The sequence below is a fragment of the Hyperolius riggenbachi genome, chromosome 3, assembly GCF_040937935.1.
Source record: "Hyperolius riggenbachi isolate aHypRig1 chromosome 3, aHypRig1.pri, whole genome shotgun sequence".
Taxonomy (NCBI): domain Eukaryota; kingdom Metazoa; phylum Chordata; class Amphibia; order Anura; family Hyperoliidae; genus Hyperolius; species Hyperolius riggenbachi.
Genome location: NC_090648.1, coordinates 194,904,696 through 194,924,842, shown reverse-complemented (window position 1 = coordinate 194,924,842; position 20,147 = coordinate 194,904,696). Strand labels below are relative to the sequence as shown.

Here is a 20,147-nt window from a genome sequence, read left to right as displayed (position 1 = left end):
CCGAATTTACATCAAGGGAAAAAAATGTACTTCCTTGGCTTATTCAGAGATTCGGTCATTGTGTCTACTCAGGCCAATCAATTGTAACCAATAAACAATGTCATCTTCTGTCTAAAATGGAACACAATGCCAACATTTTAAATGGCCAAGAACATAGCATTTTGAGGCCAGGGATGGCCAACTAGGAGTGGGGTTTCCAATATCTGCCTGTTCTCTGAAGACATTGTGCCTCCTGGTACAGCCATATTCAAACAACCAGAATTTTAGAACTACTTTCTATGTATATATATATATATATATATATATATATATATATATATATATATATATATAAAAGGGTTGATTTATCAACTATAAAGAAAATTGCAAAAAGTGCACTAAAGTGGAGCATGCCCCTAAATGTAAACAGTCAATCTCCTATTTTTATTTAACAAATCAACATTGCTTCAATTCCTTTTCCACCTGTCTAATAAATCATAGTATCATAGTCTTTACCAATTCAGGTTGATTGTGTACTAATGTGTGGGCTTTTGTAAACATCTGCTTGTCAGAGCAATCACAGTAACAAATCTGAACTTGGCCTTGATCCTTCACCTAGTTATGCCAGGCCCATACAGTGCAATCTACTGTATAATCTAGTTGATGATTTGCTGTCAGTAAATGGTAAGGCCGAATAGGATATCACAAGATACTGACAACACATATTATGTAAGGAAGAGGTCAGTGAATATATGTGAATTAGGATTCCTTGTTTGCAGAGGTACTAATAAGACATGCAGGAGTGAACAGCAGGTTGCTTGAATGTTAACTGATGAGAATAATGAAACATCTAAATGGACCCACATTTATTCCAGTTTAAACATTTACACATTTGGCTCCTGGCAGATAAAAGTGGGCAAACTCACTTGCACTTTATTTGTATTCAATATCAGTCATAAGACAAATATTGTTTTCTGGTAGTTCTGTGGATGTATGCACCAGACTGTAACATTTGAGGGGGACGGTATATCATCAATGTCCTACTTATACATCAGAGTATAGGAAGTGTCCTCAGAGCACCCACATTCATCTTGACGAACTTGCCAGCCAGGAAAGTAGGACATTCCTCTCCATATCTGCCTTTCTCAGAGCTGGAAACTCATTAGCATAATCATGTTCTGTACTTATAATGGGAAGCATTTTTAGGTACATGAGCTTCCATTTATTAGCATGTACTGCCAGAGAAAGAAAATTGCAGACAAAAGCAATAGTACACAATAGCAGTCTAGCTACACAGGTAAGGTAAAATATTTTATAAATGGCCCTCGTCATTTCATTGAATGTGATGTCAGGTGCCCAAAGCCAGTCCTCTGGTGCTGTATTCAGGTCATGACTTATACAGGGGAACATACAAACTCCTTGAATGAACAAATAAACGCAGTGCTCAAAATGCAACTTTTTGTGTAAAAAGAGGTTTGTGCAACTAAAAATTCTGTCTTGAAACTGATCCCATAACTATAAGTTACTGTGAGTCAGATTACTGGCTCTGGGGGTGTGGCTATGCCTAATGTCTGGACTGTGTCTCTTCTGTTCATACTGAAATGGGGTCTGCATGAGTGGTGTGTGATCGAGGCCCACATAGCTTCATACTGCACAGTAGAACAAAGCTAGCAATGGTGCTGGCGCAATAAATATTTGGGTACATTTGTGCTGAAATCAGATATATATTGTGTGGTGCAAGATGGTAAAATGATAACTACCTGAACAATTTTCAGTATGGGAAATGTCAATTGTTTCCCACACTGGGTATACTCTGCACTGTGCATACCTTGATTTTGTGTAGTCATAGTATGCTACAGTGCATGGCAGACGCAATGGCTATAGTTGCGGTCTCATGATATTTAATTACATAAAGAATGATTTATTGAACATTTATATTTATTTATTAACCTTGGGCTAGTGGTGTCTCAACTGAATGAGAAGAAAATCAGATGGCAGAAAAAAATATGGATCTGAAGTGCTGGGAATGGCAGGACTGTGATCCACCCTAGCTGACTAGCACTGTGGAGCTCCCCGCCCCCTGTTGTCCTGCCAGCTGGATAGCGTACTATCCAGCTGCTATCCAGCAACGTGTAAGGTTTGAGTCTCTCACCAGGGTTCGAATCCCACCTCAATCCAGTAAGTAAACCAGTAAGGAGTAATTGGACAAGACTCCCTACTGATCCTGGTCGCCTATGGAGTGAGCCCTAAGTGGCTACAGCCCTGAAGCACTGTAAAACCAGGAGAAAAATGTGATATATTTTTTTTATTATGATTGATTTATGATTTTAGTGGTAGAATTCTTGTATCTTAACACATTGAAAACAACATCCTCTCAAGAGTAATCATTCACAGTAAGGTTTTATTTTTATAGCACATAAACAAGACTGTGTGAATGCCAAGCAGTAAAGGCTAACTCCATAGCCAGTATTACACAAGGTAATGATCTGATGCTTACTAAAGAGGATTTACTTTCTTGGGAGAGAACACATGGCTGGAAACAGCACAAAGCTGAGAAGACACATTTTACCAATGGCAGACAAGCAGCACACATATTAACGATGATGGCCCATGTAAGCAGCATCAAAATAAAAACACCTCTGCATAACGCTCACATTCCACTAGCAGAAGCCACATGGCCTTCCAGTGCCAGAAGGCTCTGCATGGTAGTTAGAAGAGACTGAATACTGACCTTCCCTTTCCCCCAAGAACACCATCCAATCATCAAGCATAGGGGTAGGAGCATGATGTTGTGGGGAGGGGAATATATGGCATCAGGAGGAAGAAAATGTACTTTATGTAGATATACTGCAGCAACTACTCAAGAGCTCAGCAAGACAGTTGAAGCCCAATCACAGATGGGTCTACCAAATGGACAATGACTCTAAGCATACCTTTAAAACTGGGGCAACATAACTTGAGGGCAACAAGGCAGACTGTATGTGAACCTGTGACCCACTGAAATTGTGATTTTGTGAGGCAAAATCATTTGTCTAAATATTGTTGGAAAAACTGACTTTGGTCTTACACAATAAAGATGTTTAAGGGTCTGTACACACTGCTGCGCTTTTAAAATCGCATGCGTTTTTTAATCGCAAGGTCTTTTGAAAAACCATGTAAATCATGAAGACCTGTACACACTGGTGCTATGCGATTTTTCCATTTTCATAAAGGCTTTGCAATTTAAAAATCGCATGCGATTTTAAAAGCGCAGCAGTATGTACAGGCCCTTAAATGATATGTCTAATTTATCTTGTTGATATTAAATCTGTGAAGTTTTAAATACGTTTTAAATAATTCACACCAGGTGTATGTAAACTTCTGAGATCAACTATAAACTCTGTTGGGTAAGTGTGAATAAATACAACATATTGATCAGACCCTAACTAGGATTCAATGTCTAGACCAGAAATACAACTTTACCTGACAGATACAATTTGAACATAGACTAGGCCCCGTTCACACTGCATGCGTTTCCAGCCGTGTTTTGGGAACGCGTGCAGGAGGCCGACACGCGCGACATCAGGCAGTGCATAGAGAGCACTGTCTGATGTTCACACTGCATGCGTTCCGGACCAGTGCGGTCTGGGAATGCAAGCTGCACGCATTTTTTTACAGAAACGCATGGGTGACCCATTCACTTCAGTGAATGGGATCAGCCACACAACACATTCAAACGCGGATGGCGTGCGTTCATATGTGTTGCGTTCCGAACGCACGGCCGTCCGCGTTTGTAATGTGAACAGGGCCTTAATTTTACATACCGCAGGGAACAAATTACCACAAACTTTTAGACAATCTTGATGTGCATAAATAAAACCACATTGTTAGAACTTCATAGTTATCACAAAGTAACAACTCTATGCCGCTGTTTCCCACTTCATCTTTTTTTTTTTTTCATTTTGTTCTCCCTTTAAACCATACATGTCAAGCTCCGGCCCGCGGGCCAAATCTGGCCCTCAGAGCCATTAAATTTGGTCCCCAGTGGATTCCCTACTTTGCATTATGTTTGGCCCACTCTAGACCACCAGGGAAGCTATACTGGGGGAGAAGCCCTAGAACACCAGGGAAGTCATATGGGGGAGGTAGGGGGAAAGCACTAAACACCAGGGAACTGTATAGGGGAGGGCGGGGGGCACTAGACACCAGAGAACCGTATAGGGGAGGGAGGACCACTAGACACCAGGGAACTGCATAGTAGTTGGAGGTTAGCCGTAAGACACCTGGGAACTTTATAAGGCTCAACACACACCATACAATCTTAGTTGTTCAATCTTACCACTTTCATGTAGTATAAGAGCTTATCCAATCAAGCATTCAAGGTATTTTCAATCTGTTGGCCCTTATACTACATAGATTTGGTAAATCTGTACAACCAAGATTGTATGGTGTGTGTTGAGCTTAAGGGAAGAAGGTGGCCAGTAGACATTGAGGTTGGCCCAGACTAGGTCCCAGTGTACAATTACTGCCCACTTTGTATTTTAGTTTGACACCCTTGCCTTAAACTAAATTTCCCTTTTTTATTATTATTATTATTAGTAGTAGTAATGTTCTGTATATGTAGCGACTTTGTAGCTCTTGCTTATCCCTACATAATAGTCCAGTATATTTCAGTACTTCCCTATGTAACCTTTGTGGCATACTACTGTATATAAAATAAATACTGTGTGGACACTGTGGACACACATGTAGGTTGCCATTTACATATCTTTGCGTTCTGAACAAACTCCCTGGGAATCACCCATAGTAAATTCTATGTCCTGTTTGTGGTTGTTTAAACCTGACAGGATGTAAGATATACGGACCTGGTGCAGTGCGTTCCTGGAACGTCCGATGCTGGAGATTCAGCTATTATTCGGAAGAGCATTGTTACGGTAATGGGCACTTAACTACAGTATACCCTGGTTATATTTTTCCTCTGTTATGAATAACTGTTAGATGTAAGTGAGTGGGGTAGGGTGGGGGGGATGTTAGGATGTTAGGTGTAGGTGGGTTGGAATTAGCATTAGCAGTAGTTAGTGGATGGTTAGTGTGAGAGATAATTCAGGGAAAGCGATGGTATAATATCTCTAACATTACCGGTGTGCTACTATCGACATTACCCAGCACTAAATTCTGGAGTGCCTTTTTACAATGTTCATACTAAATATAGACCAACTTGCATTACAGGAACAAAGTGTTAAACACATATACAGATGTATTGGACATACACAGAGCATGTGTTATTTTGTCAGCAAAATTTAAAAAGCAGTGAGTTTTGGAGGATTTTGTCTGCTGAAACTGCATAGGAATTAATATATGTTCCGTTAAAAGGCAAACTATTGTCATAGTTACTTGGCACACATTGCAATGATGTGAACAGCTACACTGGAACTGCTATAGTACCTTCTCCAGGGAGGAAAGCTGATGCTGTAATCCATCATTCTTTTTACTCGCGTCTTCGGATAAAGCTTTATACTTCTCTGCCTGCGTCTGCTGTATGTTCGCCGTTCTCTGCAGCCTTGCACGCTCCTCCTCCAGTTCTTTCACTTTGGATAGGAGTGTTCGGTTCTCATCATCCTGACAATTGCATGGAAACAGTCATAAACAGCCATCCATAAATGACATGGGCAATGTACATCAGTAAGTAAACTTTTGCAAGTCATTACAATTGAAGTTGTCTTTTTTTCTTTATTAGACATTCAATCAGCAGCCATTAGTAAAGGCTGTCTGATGCCTAGGCTACCCTGCCAATAGTGACTGCTGCTGTGACTTATCTCTACAGCTTGAGGGTTGTTTGACTTAACACAACTGCTGTTTGAGAAAAATGAGCTGGGTTGCGTTGTACAGCAGACCGTGCACCAAACTGCAATGGACATCTGTATTAGGGTACATGTGAAAATGTGGATCTGTTTTACCTGTCCACTGCCTGCTGCACTGTTATGCAGAATGAAGCCCATGTGAACTGGCCCTGACAAATGTAAAGAACATGCACAATATTTGAGCAGATTCTCTCTCCTGTTGCTGAGTAGTTTTCTGTGGAACAATGCTGAGGGACTACTGCCTGTCAGCCTTTCAGAGGAACAACACTGTTGCAAAGGTCACATTTAATGCAAGATTATTGTTAGCTGCAATTCAAACCATTTAGACATGCAACAACATGCCTCATCAGCAAATTCGCCCTTCTGACGCGAGCCTTAAGGGTTCGTTTCCATATACGCACTTTTAGCCGCACTTATGGAAATACGATTGCAAGGACAGAGAGTGCATAGACTGCACTGTCTAATGTTTCCATACATGCGCTGCAATTCACCACTAAATCGCAATGCATGGTTGCATGCATTTTGGGGCGATTGCACCCGCGATCCCACTCACTATAATGACAGGCTTGATTGAACAAAATCCTCTAAAAGTTCGTACACATGTGCAACTACTCCGCCTAAATATTGCCCAAACTTGGTCTGTTGGACGATAGTTGGGCTTGTACATGCATGGTAAACAAGTAGATGAGCAACTAATAACGGGAGGTTTACCCGATCCAACCAGCGGATTAACTTACATGACTGTTAGGCTGTGTACAAGTCATTTGAATGACTTGTACTTGCTTTTAATGTGGCCGTATCGTGCAATCTGTCATTCAGCTTGTGCACGCAGTATTTAGATAGTTGGTCGTCATGCAAACGCTTGGTTGTGCGGTCGGTCATGTCATCATGTTGGTCGTGCGCTTTGTTGGATGCGTGTACGAGCCTTAAAGAAATCAGTGTTTTGCACACATTAAAGCAAGCCTGAAGTGAAAATAAACTGTTGAGGTAAACAACTGTATATATAGTCCTACTGCTAAACCGGACTTTCCTAGAATCACATAATCTGCCTCTGTCAAGAGTCTAGTGTGTGTACAGCAGACCAGGGTTGCTCGTAAACTACCCCAGCACGAATCTACGCATCGTAGTTCTTAGGCAAAGTTTAAGAACTACACATACGCATTTCCTTGTAGTCGTAGTCCCGCTATGCGAAGCTTCGCCCGCTACACGTAGTTGACGTATGTATTGCGAAGTCAACTACGCGTGCGGTAACTGCATCTACATAGATCATTGCGCATGCGCAGAAATTTTGTTGCCCTTTATACGCATACAATTCCGAATTGGATGGTGGAATGTATGCTTATATTAGTTTATATATGCGCATAGTTAGATTATTGCGGAAATTTTTCCGCATAAGGGCGTAAGCGGTCGCATCAACTACGCTACGCACTACGTGAAGCTTGCGTATGTTACCGCTTAGTCTACGGTATGCTAACGTAGCAAAGTTGCTGATTTCGGAGCCGTAGATTGCGAAGCGTATTTGCGTAAAAATATGCATAGTTCCAGCGTAGCGAAGTTGGCTGACTTTGACCATCCCTGCAGCAGACCCCCAATCCCCCCCCCCCCATATGTCAGCGAGCGATTAACCTGGGGGGGTTAACTCAGCCAAGCACCGACTGATGGCTCGGTTATTGACACTCCTTGTGTGCAGCTCTGTCGGCCCTCCGCCCTCCTCGCCTAGCAACAGAACGGGATACAAGCTTGCAGGCTAGCAATGTGTCTGTTCCCTCGGTCCTGAACCGTCTCCCAAGGGATTGAGTCCTGATTTCTTTCTGGCAACATGAATCATATATGTGTACAAGGCTTAAAGGGGTTCTGTGGGGGTTTGCTAAGGATAAAAACCAACACTTACCTATCAGCCCCCTGTAGCAGTAATGTCCCACGTCGTCCTCCTCCGATCTGCTGTTCCACGCCACTGGCACCGGGCATTATTCGTCTGTCATAGCCGAATAATGCGCGCTGCCGTTCGCATCATCGGAAGCTTACTGCGCAGGCTTCTGATGACGTGGGCGGGAGCGAGCACGGCTGCGCAGACGCAGTTGGACAGCGTGCGGCGCTAGACCGGCGGCAGGCGGTGGATCGGAGGAGGACGGCGTGGGACATTACTGCTACATGGGGCTGATAGAAGCCCCAGGTAAGTGGCGGTTTTTATCCTTAGCAAACCCCCACAGAACCCCTTTAAGTCTTCTTTTATAAAAAAAAGTTTCAAGTTGGACCTAATCAGAGAAGGGTAAAGGTGGCCATTAATGATACCATTCTTCAGAGGCTCAATTCTAAAAAAAAAATCGATCGTAATATTGATCCAGTTTTTAGATTGATTCCCTCAATCTGATTGAATTGGAGAGCAGCTTTACTTCTGTTAGTGGGCTCGAATATTACAATCAAATTAGAGAATCAGTTGTCCAATGAATCGTATCGTTAATTGGCACCTTAAAGTGTACCAGAGATCTGGCTATCTAAAGATTTGATACTTACCCGGGACTTCCTCCCAACTCATTAAGATGTGCGAGTCCCTTAACATCCTCCCGCGGTCTCACGTTCAGCCGCGATCAGCCCCGGTAATAGGCTCAGTCACGTCCAGCCTGGGTCTTCTGTGCATGCAGAGACTTTTGAGAGATTTTCCAAGAACTCTGATTTCCTCTTTAAAGGGAAGCTGATCGTAATAAAAAGATTTTACACATACCTGGGGCTTCCTCCAGCCCCAACCGCTCGGATCGCTCCCACGCCGCCGTCCTCCGCTGCCCACAGCTTCGGAACGGTTCCCGTCACTGCTGTCAGTTGGCTCCAGTGTAGGCACGAGAAGTGCACCCTCTACGTATCTCTCCAGCAGCTGCTGAAGAGATACGCAAAGATCGCACTTCTCTTACGTCAGACTGGAGCCGATTGACTGCAGTGACGGGAACCGCTACCGAAGCAGTGGGCAGCGGAGGACGGCGGCGTGGGAGCGATCCGAGCGGATGGGGCTGGAGGAAGCCCCAGGTATGTATAAATCTTTTTATCACTATAAGCTCTGAGCCCCTTTAAGGATCAAAGTCATTTATAACTTAAATCAGAACTGAAAATAGGACTCGAGTCTAGAAGCACAGTTATGGACGTTACCTTCTTATTACATTCATGCGTTATATTGTCCAGCTCCTCTTGCATAACTCGTAGCTTTGCTTTCAGAAACCGGATCTGAGCTTCTGTGAAAAGTACATACATCACAAATATCATTCTAATCAGCCTATATTTACATTATTACACTTTATGGAATCTACCAGATTTCAATCTGCCATGCTCAATTTCAAAAATGAAATAGCTTTTAAAGTTCAAATTCAGGCAGTTTTTTCATAAGCATTCAGAATAAACTTAATTTAAAAATAAATTACACAAAATTGGTTAGGAGAATCGCTGCACTATTTCTCCTAACCAGCCTCCAGCTGTCTGCACACTCCACCTAAAGTCAATCTGAAACCATTCCTCTCTAGTAGAAACTGAAAGCTAACATAAGCTGTCAGTAGGCAGGCATGGCTTCAGCTGGCAAAGCAATCGCTCTTCCCCTGTACAGAGCTACACTTCAGCTCTGACTCACAGCTGCTGATAAGACACTCTGATCTAGCTAAACAGACACAGAGCACAGTCCAGTGAATTTATTCAGCAACCATATGCGCAATAAAGACTTTTCATTGTGTGCTGTACTATAGTTCGGGTCCACTTTAAACCTGGTACACACCTTCAATTTTTTGGTTTGCCAATTTTACCACCTCCATGTAGAATGAGCGTTTACCTACACAATCTGCTCATAGAATTCAAAATCTGTTGACCCTCATACAACATTGAGGTGGAAAATTGGTCTATCATTGGCCAATCAAAAATGAAGGTGTGAAACAGGTTTTAGGGTGCATACACACATCCATATTTAATTGGCCAATCAGAAGCCAATTTTGTTCACAGGCCACCTCCATGTAGTATCGGTGCCAACGGATTTTGATTGTATACAGACTGCTTAGGTAAGCTGTCATACTACATGGAAGTGGCCGATCAAACCTGGATATGTGTACCAGTATGGATGTGTGCAAAGCTGCTGGCAAGAACATCTATACAATGGGATTTTCTCTTTGAAAAGCCCAGGTCCAAAAGGTAATACTTTTAATTTACATCAATCAGTGTTTTAAAAATATGCCTTATTCAGGTTTGAATGTACTTAGCTTTAAAGCAGACCTGAACACAGAATTTCCTCTCTGCTCTAAAAGATACACAACAGCATAATAACCATTAAAGAAAAACATTTTTTTGTTACAGATGATACAAATGCTGCAATAAATCTGCAGTGTGTCTACTTCCTGCTTTCATGGAAGCAGACATATTAACATCCTGTATTTACAAATTAGGCGCTCTGCTGTGGCAGAGGAGATTCATGAGCTGACACAGCTGACAGATCAAATGACAGTGGTGATTAGTCACAGATGAGGGGCAATTAGATAGGGTAAACTCTCTAAATACTGTACATACCGAGTGCATATCTATGTTTTCATTCCGTCCCATGCGAGAGTTCAGGTCCACTTTAAGTGCATATCCAAGATAATTGGATGATTACAGAAAACACTTACTGCACTTACCTCTACCGAATATATGAACAGGCAGGACAACGCATCAAATAAGTGACACCTCACTAAATGTGACAAGCCTGCAGAGCTGCTGAGCAGAAAGGATCCCTGTCAGCAAGCAACAGAAGAGTCACACAGAAGCCAGAATTAGATATGACAGAATCCTGTGACCCGATATTACTTTCTGGCAGAAAGCAGCCTTTTCAAAACCTTGACTTATTACTGACTAAAACGTTTAATAAAATATTTCCTTGATGACTGTTCCAACACGAAAGTCAAGCATTATATGCATCATGTGCCAGCGCTGTCTGTCAGCTCCGAGTCTGAGATTCATGGTCTCATCACACACACAAGTTGCCCTGGCTCATGCCCAATGCTGACACTGCAGCACAATATCAAGGGAGCCCAGAAGTAGCGGAGGTGACAGACATCCTTTGGACGAGACATGAAGCAAATCTATTACTCACACGCCAACAACTCAAAGCCACATGGGCTTTGCTGCACTGCTGTCAAAACAATCAACTTTTCTCACTTTAAACAGTGCAGTAATTTGGTGTCTGGGGCTTCCACACCCTACTTAACCTTCTCTGGAATAAAATACATGTTGCTGCATACACATTGCTGTGCTGACTTCAAGCGAAACATATTAAGGTGCGATATAGAGGGAAATCAGACAGTGTATACCATTCATAGTCCTACTTATAAGGTGTGTAGCATGGCATTCAAATAACGCACTGCTGCATGCATTTCTGTTCACAGATTATGCAGCACTGCAGCAGACAACATGTTTTGTGTTTTTGTGAAAACGCATAGCCATTTGCAATGCAAAAGTACATTCAGGCCCTTACCAACTACTTTATGTGAGCTGCAAATCTGCCTTCTCTTTTAGACACGTTAGGGTAGATTCACCAAGCTGCGGTAAGCAGAATAACATGCATAAAGTCTTACCATACAATAAGTAGAGCAGAGTCTAATACATCACATGCAATAAGACTTTACGTGAGTTATTCTGATCACCTCCTCACATTCACGCACGTGCTTCACCCCTCCTCTGAAATCCCCTTCCACAACACATCCGTCACTCTACAACCTTCAATATCTTCAAATGCTCCCCTCAAACTCACTTTTTCCCGACAAGCATAGCCTCGTACCTTAGGCCATTCCCCCTTTGACCTTTGGTCAAGTTGTACTCCTACTAGATAACCTAAAAACACACTGCCTCTAGGTATGATTATTGTATATGACCCCACCTCTTGTTCCCCCCATTCCATTGGACAGTAAGCTCACAAGGGCAGGGTTCTCTCGCTCCTTTTGTCTCTTGGAATTTGTTAAACATTTTATTAATGTTACTTTTGTCACTGTAATTACCAATTCTGTATTTTGTACCAGCTATGTATATTGGTGTATGTATACCATTGTCTGTATTACAACATACCCAATGTTTGTTTCTTACTTGCACAACGCCACAGACTATGTTGGTGCTTTATAAATCAATAATAATAATTACTGCAGTTTAGTGAATCTTTCCCATGGGTCATAATTGATGCACCAATAAAACTCACGGCGTGCATACATTTTACTGGCATTTAAACAAACAACATAAACAGGCAGTGTGCAAATGAGCACAACTCCTGTTATGTATGCAGTGCGCCTCGCTAGTATAACGTGCGCTACGCCGTTTACAAGCAATGTGAGCATTTTATACATAACTGGAGTTGCGCTGTTTATACAACCATCACAGTCTCTTGTATAAATACTGGTAAAATGTATGCTTGCTGTGTGCACACATACATTTTACTGCCACATCATGTATCAAGGCAATGGTTTCTACTGCTGGGAAATGTAGTCTAGCATCTCATGTCCTTCCTACTATGTGTCACATGGACCCATGTGAGTGAATTGCCCACGGGCTGAAAGAAGCACAAATGAAATGTAGTATAGTGTGACAGAACACACCTTGCCCAGGAAATAGGTGTCCATCCACCACTTTGCTTCTATACACCTTTTTATTTACTTATTAATATGATTGATATTAGAATTTGCCATGTTCAATTCTGACTTTAGTTGTGCTTTTAAGTCTTCAAGCCTAATTTAATGCAGCCACTAGAGTACATAGACATCACATACAAGTAGCAAAGCCAAATCAATAAACTGAAAGGAATATATTTAAAACACTGTGTGCCTCTGTGCTTAGGACTGAGAGCCAAATACCTGCACCAATTTCATTGCTTATTCCTGGAATGACATCATCTTCAGTGTTTTCTGGCAGCTCCCCCTCCTCCAGCTTACATTCAATCTTGCTAATGGTTTTTGCAAGCGAGAAGCCTGCAATATATGTAGGGATTGCAACGTCATTGGCAGCTTGGGTGTCTGCGGTCTTCGGTCGGGATCTTAAAAACGAAACAGAAAAATTTATTTTATCAAAATGTAAAGTGCCCATGTTACTTACTGGAACAGAAGATATAAACAGACCAAAACATATCAAAATGGCAAGTGGCAATGTTATTGGAACAAAAATATAAATAAACAAAAACATTTCCAATCCAGAAGAGCTACAAGTGAAGTATGTTTGTTAGAGTAAACATTAAGTGTACTTATTTACTACCTAGGTACGGGTTTCTTCCCAGTATTTGCAGAAATGGGTCTGCTCCGAGCGGATGACTTTGCGGCTATAGTAGTTTTATGATCATTCTGTGAAATGAAGAAGTGAATTTTAGGCAATTGTTCAGAATTCTCAATTACTTGGTTACACATACAAAAAAAGCCTGTATGTCCATTTTAGCACATCCCCCCAGCATAGTCATATACATTATATTTAATTTATTCATTTTAGGTGTCTCCACCACAAAGTCGTTCTACATTTTGCTCATAGACTTTAAAGGAAAACTGAAGTGAGAAGAATATGGAGACTGCCATATTTATTTCCTTTTAAACAATACCAGTTGTCTGGCAGCCCTGCTGATCTATTTGGCTGCAGTAGTGTCTGAATCACAGATGTTTAATGTCAGAAACACCTGCTCTGCATATGCTTATTAAGGGTCTATGGCTAAAATATTAGAGGCAGAGTATTAGCAGGACAGCCAGGCAACTGGTATTGTGTAAAAAGAAATAAATGTGGCAGCCTCCATTTCATTACAGTTGTCCTTAAAGAGCACATAGCATATCTCAGTGCAGTAATTGGTGGGAATATGAATTCTGTCACAGACGAGAGATCTACATACCTATAAACATTAGTCTGCACAAGTTGGATTTAAAAACCTCTAAAGATGGAGCTGTTCTGATAGAGAAGGACTTCCATAGTGTAAAGGTGTAAACACACAACCAAATAACTTGTTTCTTGTCATGCCTTAAAACATTGAAGAATGTAAAAGAAAACCAATGTACACATGGTATAGCATACTGTACATACACTATACACAGTATCACACTTTATTTTTGTTTCTCTTCTCAATTTCACATAGATTAACATAATGAAATGAAATCTAAGGACATCAATGATTTAGTTTTCAAAACTTTGTATTCAGAGAATTCCTCCTCTGATTTACATAACAAGTCACATAGTGATTGTAGATAAGTAATATATTTCCTTACGTTATTCCTTGGCAGGGTTAAAATTGGCACTTCTGGGGATAGTAAAAGCCTAAAGAAAGAAAAAAATAGAAACACATCACACAAACATCACTAGAGTTGAGCCCTGTTCACACGCTAGATGAAACTTGTCCGAGGCAGCCGATAATGATTGGCCAGCGTATGAACAGCAGCCCCTGACCCCCTCATCATCGATAGAGATGGTCCGAACGGTTCGACCGAGAACTTATTCGCGCAAACTTCGGTGGTTCGCGTACGAAAGCAAACTTTATGGTGGTTCGACCCGCCTCCTATTCTACATCATTAGGGTCAACTTTGACCCTATACATCACAGTCAGCAGGCACAGGGTAGCCAATCAGGCTACACTCCCTCCTGGAGCCCCACCCCCCTTATAAAAGGCAGGCAGTGTCAGCCTTTTCACTCACTCGTGGGGCTGCACTAATTGAGAAGGGAGAGCTTGCTGTAGAGACATTAGGGAAAGCTTAGTTAGGCTTGTTAGGGTGCTCTTTCTTGCTGATCCTTATTGCTAAAAAGCACTCCTCATCCTCAACAGCTCTTTTGAGAGCTAATGTTGTTCTTGTGATTATTTTTTTTTCCTTTTTGTGTGTTTCCCACAGACACTTGTGTTGCATATACAGCCCTGTCAGTCTTAGCTGCTGGAACTTGGCTCCTTGGTAATTCCTACTGTTTCCTACTGTGCCACTGCCAGGCCCAGCACATTCAGTGATTACTACCTGTGTGTGTGACAGGCAGCTGCACATTTGTAATACCCATCACTGCATATACCTACCTGTTCAGTGCACCCACCTACCTACGTGAGCGCACGCAGTGTGATATTTAATACCACCAGTCACTGTGCCTGTTCACGGTACCCAGGCAGCTGCACATTTGTAATACCCATCACTGCATATACCTACCTGTTTTTTACAGTGCACCCACCTACCTACGTGAGCGCACACAGTGTCACTGCATTTTTTCACGATACCTGGGTGTGCGTGTGTGACAGCTGCACATTGTATTGATACCAGTCACTCACTGCATACCTGTTCACTGCACCTGTGTGACTGCACATTGTATTAGTCAAGTCAGTGCATACCTTTCACTTCATCCCCCCAATATGGGCAAAACAGGCAGAGCCAGAGGCAGGCCACCCGGCAGGTCTGTTCGAGGTCGTGCTGTCGTGCGGCCCTGGACCAAAGTACAGTGTTCAGAAGGCGTGTGCCATCAACCCCCAAGATTGTCAGGACGTAGTTGACTATTTAACACAAAACACCTCACCTTTCTCAGCTTCCGCATGGAAGCGTGACATATCTTCCTCCTCCTGCTCCGATTCTGGCACCCCACTTACACAATACAATACAATAACATTTCTATAGTACTTTTCTCCAATAGGACTCAAAGCGCTTAGGCTCTCTCAGATTCAGTAATTTGTAGTAGGATGAAGTATTCACACAACAAAAGTTATATTTCTGCAAATGCCAAACTGAACAGGTGGGTTTTCAGTCTAGATTTAAACACCTCTAGAGATGGAGCTGTCCTGATCTGTTGAGGTAAGGAGTTCCAAAACTTAGGGGCAGCATTACAGAAGGCTCTGGGACCAACAGTTTCCAAGTGGACTCTGGGTATGACTAGATTATTAGAACCTGTGGATCTGAGAATGCGGGGATTGCTACGCAGCTGCAACATTTCTTTCATATATCCAGGGCCCAGATTATTCAGTGATTTAAATGTCAGTAGGCCGATCTTGAATAGAACCCTCCATTCTATAGGTAGCTAGTGAAGGGAGTGCAGGATTGGCGTTATGTGGCAGTGACGGGGTTGGTTGGTTAACAGTCTGGCAGCAGTGTTCTGTATCAGCTGTAGGCGGTACAAGTCCTTTTTTGGAAGGCCAGTGTAGAGAGCATTGCAGTAGTCCAGTCGGGATGTAATGAAGGCATGAACTAAAGTTGGTAGATCTTCTGGGGGGATGAGGTGCTTGATTTTTGCGATGTTCTTAAGGTGAAAATAGGATGATTTCACCACAGCAGAGATGTGAGTTCTAAAGTTTAAATCCCCATCAAGTAGAACTCCCAGGCTACGCACATGATTAGAGCTGCGTAGATCCGTGCTTCCTATTCCCAGTGGTGAAGACTGCAAGTTAAGTTGTTTTGTTGTCATGCGCTGCCCTCCGATCAGAAGGACTTCAGTTTTGTCTGCATTTAGTTTCAGCCAGTTGTCATTCATCCATTGCTGTAGTTCATGTAAGCAGGCGTTTATAGTTGGAGTTGGGTCTGTCACACCAGGCTTGAAGGAAAACACTTAAAGAGATTCTGTATTGTTAAAATCGCACAAAAGTAAACATACCAGTGTGTTAGGGGACATCTCCTATTACCCTCTGTCACAATTTCACCGCTCCCCGCCGCATTAAAAGTAGTCAAAAATAGTTTTAACAAGTTTGTTTATAAACAAACAAAATGGCCACCAAAACAGGAAGTAGGTTGATGTACAATATGTCCACACATAGAAAATACATCCATACACAAGCAGGCTGTATACAGCCTTACTTCTGAATCTCAAGAGATCACTTGTGTGTGTTTACCTTCTGTCCCCAGCTTCTCTCATGCACTGAACATTACAGGCTTCCTGCAGACAGCTCTGCCTATGTCGTTAATTCCTCAGTATGTGACAGACCAGCTCCTTTCACAGCCTCCAGAGGAGGATTTTTATCCAGCTCTCTTCTATCACTGATAAGATAGCAGAGAAGCTGCTGGCTTATGTAAATAAAACACACACTGGAGTGTGCATAGAGGAACAGTTCAACACTGAAGAACTTGGCAGCCTTCCAGACACAGGCCGACAAGTCTGACAGGGGAAAGATACATTGATTTATTACAGAGATGGTTATAGTAGAAAGAGCTGCAGTAAGCCAGAACACATTAGAATAGGTTTAGGAACTTGTAGGATGGTAGAAAAAACGTTGTAATTTTTGTTACAGAGTCACTTTAACACTCAGTCGGCCGCCACCACCAAAGTGCCATCACCCCAGGGCTCAGCGTTGTGGAATTTTTTTCGTGCGTCTGCCTCAGATGAGAGAAATGCCATCTGTACTCCCTGCCACCAAAAATTGAGCCCAAGTAGGGACAACTTCCTTACGAAGGCACATGATGACAAAACACAAACTGCAATGGGATGACCACCTGAGGAAAAGCAGCACACAAAAGCAATGCCACACACCGCAGTGGAAGCAACCAGGCCGCAATTATTTCTCAAATAAGGCGATACCCAAACTGTACCGTGATGTTGAAAGGCAAGTGGTGTCAGTTGGGTCAAGGGTCTATCTGACCACGTGGTCTGCAAAGCACGGTCAGGCCTGCCCGAAGACTAAGTCAGTCCATACACACACCATCTCTGCCTGCACGCCTTGTGACTGCCTGCCCCAAGACTAAGTTGCTCCCCACACAGCATCTCTGCCTGCAGGCCGCTTGACTGCCTTCTCCCTACACCTACAGGGTCCAGGGTACACCTACCACCTACAGGGTCCAGGACACCAGGTGGACTCCTGAATTTTTAAGGCCGTTGCTAGCAGCGGCCGCTATAATAATTTTTCTGGTGCGTGTACATGCCTGCCTAATTTTTCCGGCTGCACTGCAGCTGCAACAACAAAACAAAAAGGCATATACATGTGTCAATTCCCCTTCGTGATCGTTACCTTGCCGCGGGGAAGGGGCTTGCGTATCACAATGAAGCAATGACCGCCGGCTTTATGGGTGTCTCGGGGCGGGGGGGGGGGGACACACCCAAGATAATAAGGTCGTTGCTTCATTGTGGACAGACCAAATTCGATCAGCTGGACAGTCACTGTTGTTCTATCATTGCACTCTCGCCATGGTGCGCACCAGTCCAGCACGGTCGTCACTACACAAACAGCTGTTTGCGGTGCGTTACACAGTGGGTTTGGTGTGTCAGTGTGAAGCAGTACTCTAATTACACTCCCTGATTGATGTATACACATGCAAGATGTTTTAAAGCACTTTAGGCCTCCAATTTAGCATGCAATCTGATTTCTGCCCTTAAAATGCTGCTGTGCGTCAAATCCAGATTTTTCCCCGGGACTTTTGGCGTCTATCCCACTCATCCATGCAAAAACTCAGATGTTAGACCCCTTGAAACATCTTTTCCATCACTTTTCTGGCCAGCATAAATGTTTCTAGTTTTCAAAGTTCGCCTCCCCATTAAAGTCTATTGTGGTTCACGAAAGTTCGTGCAAACTGAACTTTTGCGGAAGTTTGCGTTTGAGGTTTGCGAATTGAAAAATCGGAGGTTCTAGCCATCTCTAATCATCGATCCACCTAGCAGATCGATTAGGCCAAGGGCATTGTTCTGTCCACGTACCTATCTCCTGCATGACGTCACACTTGTGCTGCACCGTCGCTCCCCTCCCCCAAACCACCCCCAATTAGCAACAGAACACATTGCTAGCGTCACTGAACTCTGCTGCTCATCTAATCCACCTCCGTTCCCCCTGCTCTGATGCCTCCCCCTCTGCCAATTCCTCCATTGGCTATCAATCCCCCAAAGGATCCAGTTCGAACTTCTAGCACTATCATAACAAAGCTATACATAGGCAATCCCCTCCATACATTTCCTTATTCATCTCCAGATATCATCCATCCTGGAACCTTTGTTCCTCCCAAGAGACCCTTTTGTTATCCAGCTTGGTTGCCTCCTCTCACTCTCTCATCCAGGACTTCTCAAGAATGTCTACTCTTCTTTGGAACGCTTTACCACAGCCTATTCGTCATGCTTTGAGCCTGGAAATTTTTAAATGTATCCTCAAGACACCCTTTTCAGACAACCTTATAATTTGTTAAAGCTAAAATTTAAAGGCTAACTTAAGTGCTGGTAAATTTTAAAAACAGACATCACTCCTTATGCCCACTGCTCTCCCCGTTCTCCTCCGTCCCCTTCTGATATCTTCTAAAGGTCCCCCCGAAGCTACTTCCGGGTCAGGCAGGTCAGTGATTAGTGTGCAGGCGCTGCCTGGCAACGCACGTTCTTGATCTCGTGCACACAGCCCAAGGCTCTGTGCATGATGTCACAACTACGTAGTGCACAAGCACAAAGTGCTCCCGGCCACGGGTGCATGATCAAGGACGCGCACCGCCGGGCAGCGGCTGCACACTACTCGCCGACCCGGAAGTAGCTTTGAAAGGCCTTTAGATAAGAATGGGGGGGGGGGGGGTGTTACATGAGGACTGCTTCCTACACATGCCTGTTCCCTAGTTTTTTAAATTTACCAGCACTAAGGTATCCTTTAAAGCTCACTGCCTCATGTGCTTACTCCTTTGTCTTTTCCCTCAGTATCTCAACCCCACTACCCCCTAGATTGTAAGATAGCAAGGGCAGGGAACTCCCTTTTTTGTTTCCTGTTTTTGTGCAATTTATCAAATGAAGATCTATCAGTACTGGTGATGTTATTCAAACTACACATCAGTTGTATGTTACTTTGGTCACAGGTTTTCTGATTGTACAGTATGTTGAACTACGCATGTATCTATGTTCCCCGTTGCTGTATGTTCTGCACATTGTACAGCGCTGCAGAATATGTTGGTGCTATAAAATAATAATAATTGCATCTGTACAGTGTCAAACAGCAAGTTCGCCTGAGAGATTGGGGTCACAATCCCTGCAGGGCGACATACATCTAGTGTGTCTGTATGAACCTTTGCTCATGTGTAGCAGAACTCATTGAGAAGTGTGTGATCAGTTTAATCAGTATAATCTTTGTATTCGGTGTGTGCACATGCAATCAGCAGTTTAAAACCCCATCTACACGATACGATTCTTTGTGCGATTCGATTACGATTCTATTTACGATCCGATTAAATCTGACATGTCCGATCAGGATTCGATTCGATTCTATTCAATTCAATTCGCCATTGGATGGCAAATCGAAGTGAATCGAATCCCGATCGGACATGTCAGATTTAATTGGATCGTAAATAGAATCGTAATCGAATCGCACAAAGAATCGTATCGTGTAGATGGGGCTTTACAGGTATATGCTAATGATTGTGTTAGGCCTGGTTCACACATAAATCTGCACATTTTTTGGTCTGGTCCAGTACTGTCCTG

The 20,147-nt window shown here is 43.0% G+C and overlaps 1 protein-coding gene across 3 annotated transcripts in view; it reads right to left on the bottom strand.

The window, feature by feature from the left end:
- The window catches only part of TEX9 (testis expressed 9), a 64,516-nt gene that overhangs the window by 31,361 nt on the left and 13,008 nt on the right, over positions 1-20,147 (bottom strand). For all 3 annotated transcript variants that reach the window (XM_068275498.1, XM_068275500.1, XM_068275499.1), the window contains 5 exons: positions 14,036-14,084; positions 13,050-13,135; positions 12,656-12,834; positions 8,958-9,040; positions 5,404-5,577 (listed from right to left, as the gene is read on the bottom strand). In XM_068275498.1, coding sequence (XP_068131599.1) covers positions 5,404-5,577; positions 8,958-9,040; positions 12,656-12,834; positions 13,050-13,135; positions 14,036-14,084 — 571 coding nt within the window. The remainder of the gene's footprint in view (positions 1-5,403; positions 5,578-8,957; positions 9,041-12,655; positions 12,835-13,049; positions 13,136-14,035; positions 14,085-20,147) is intronic.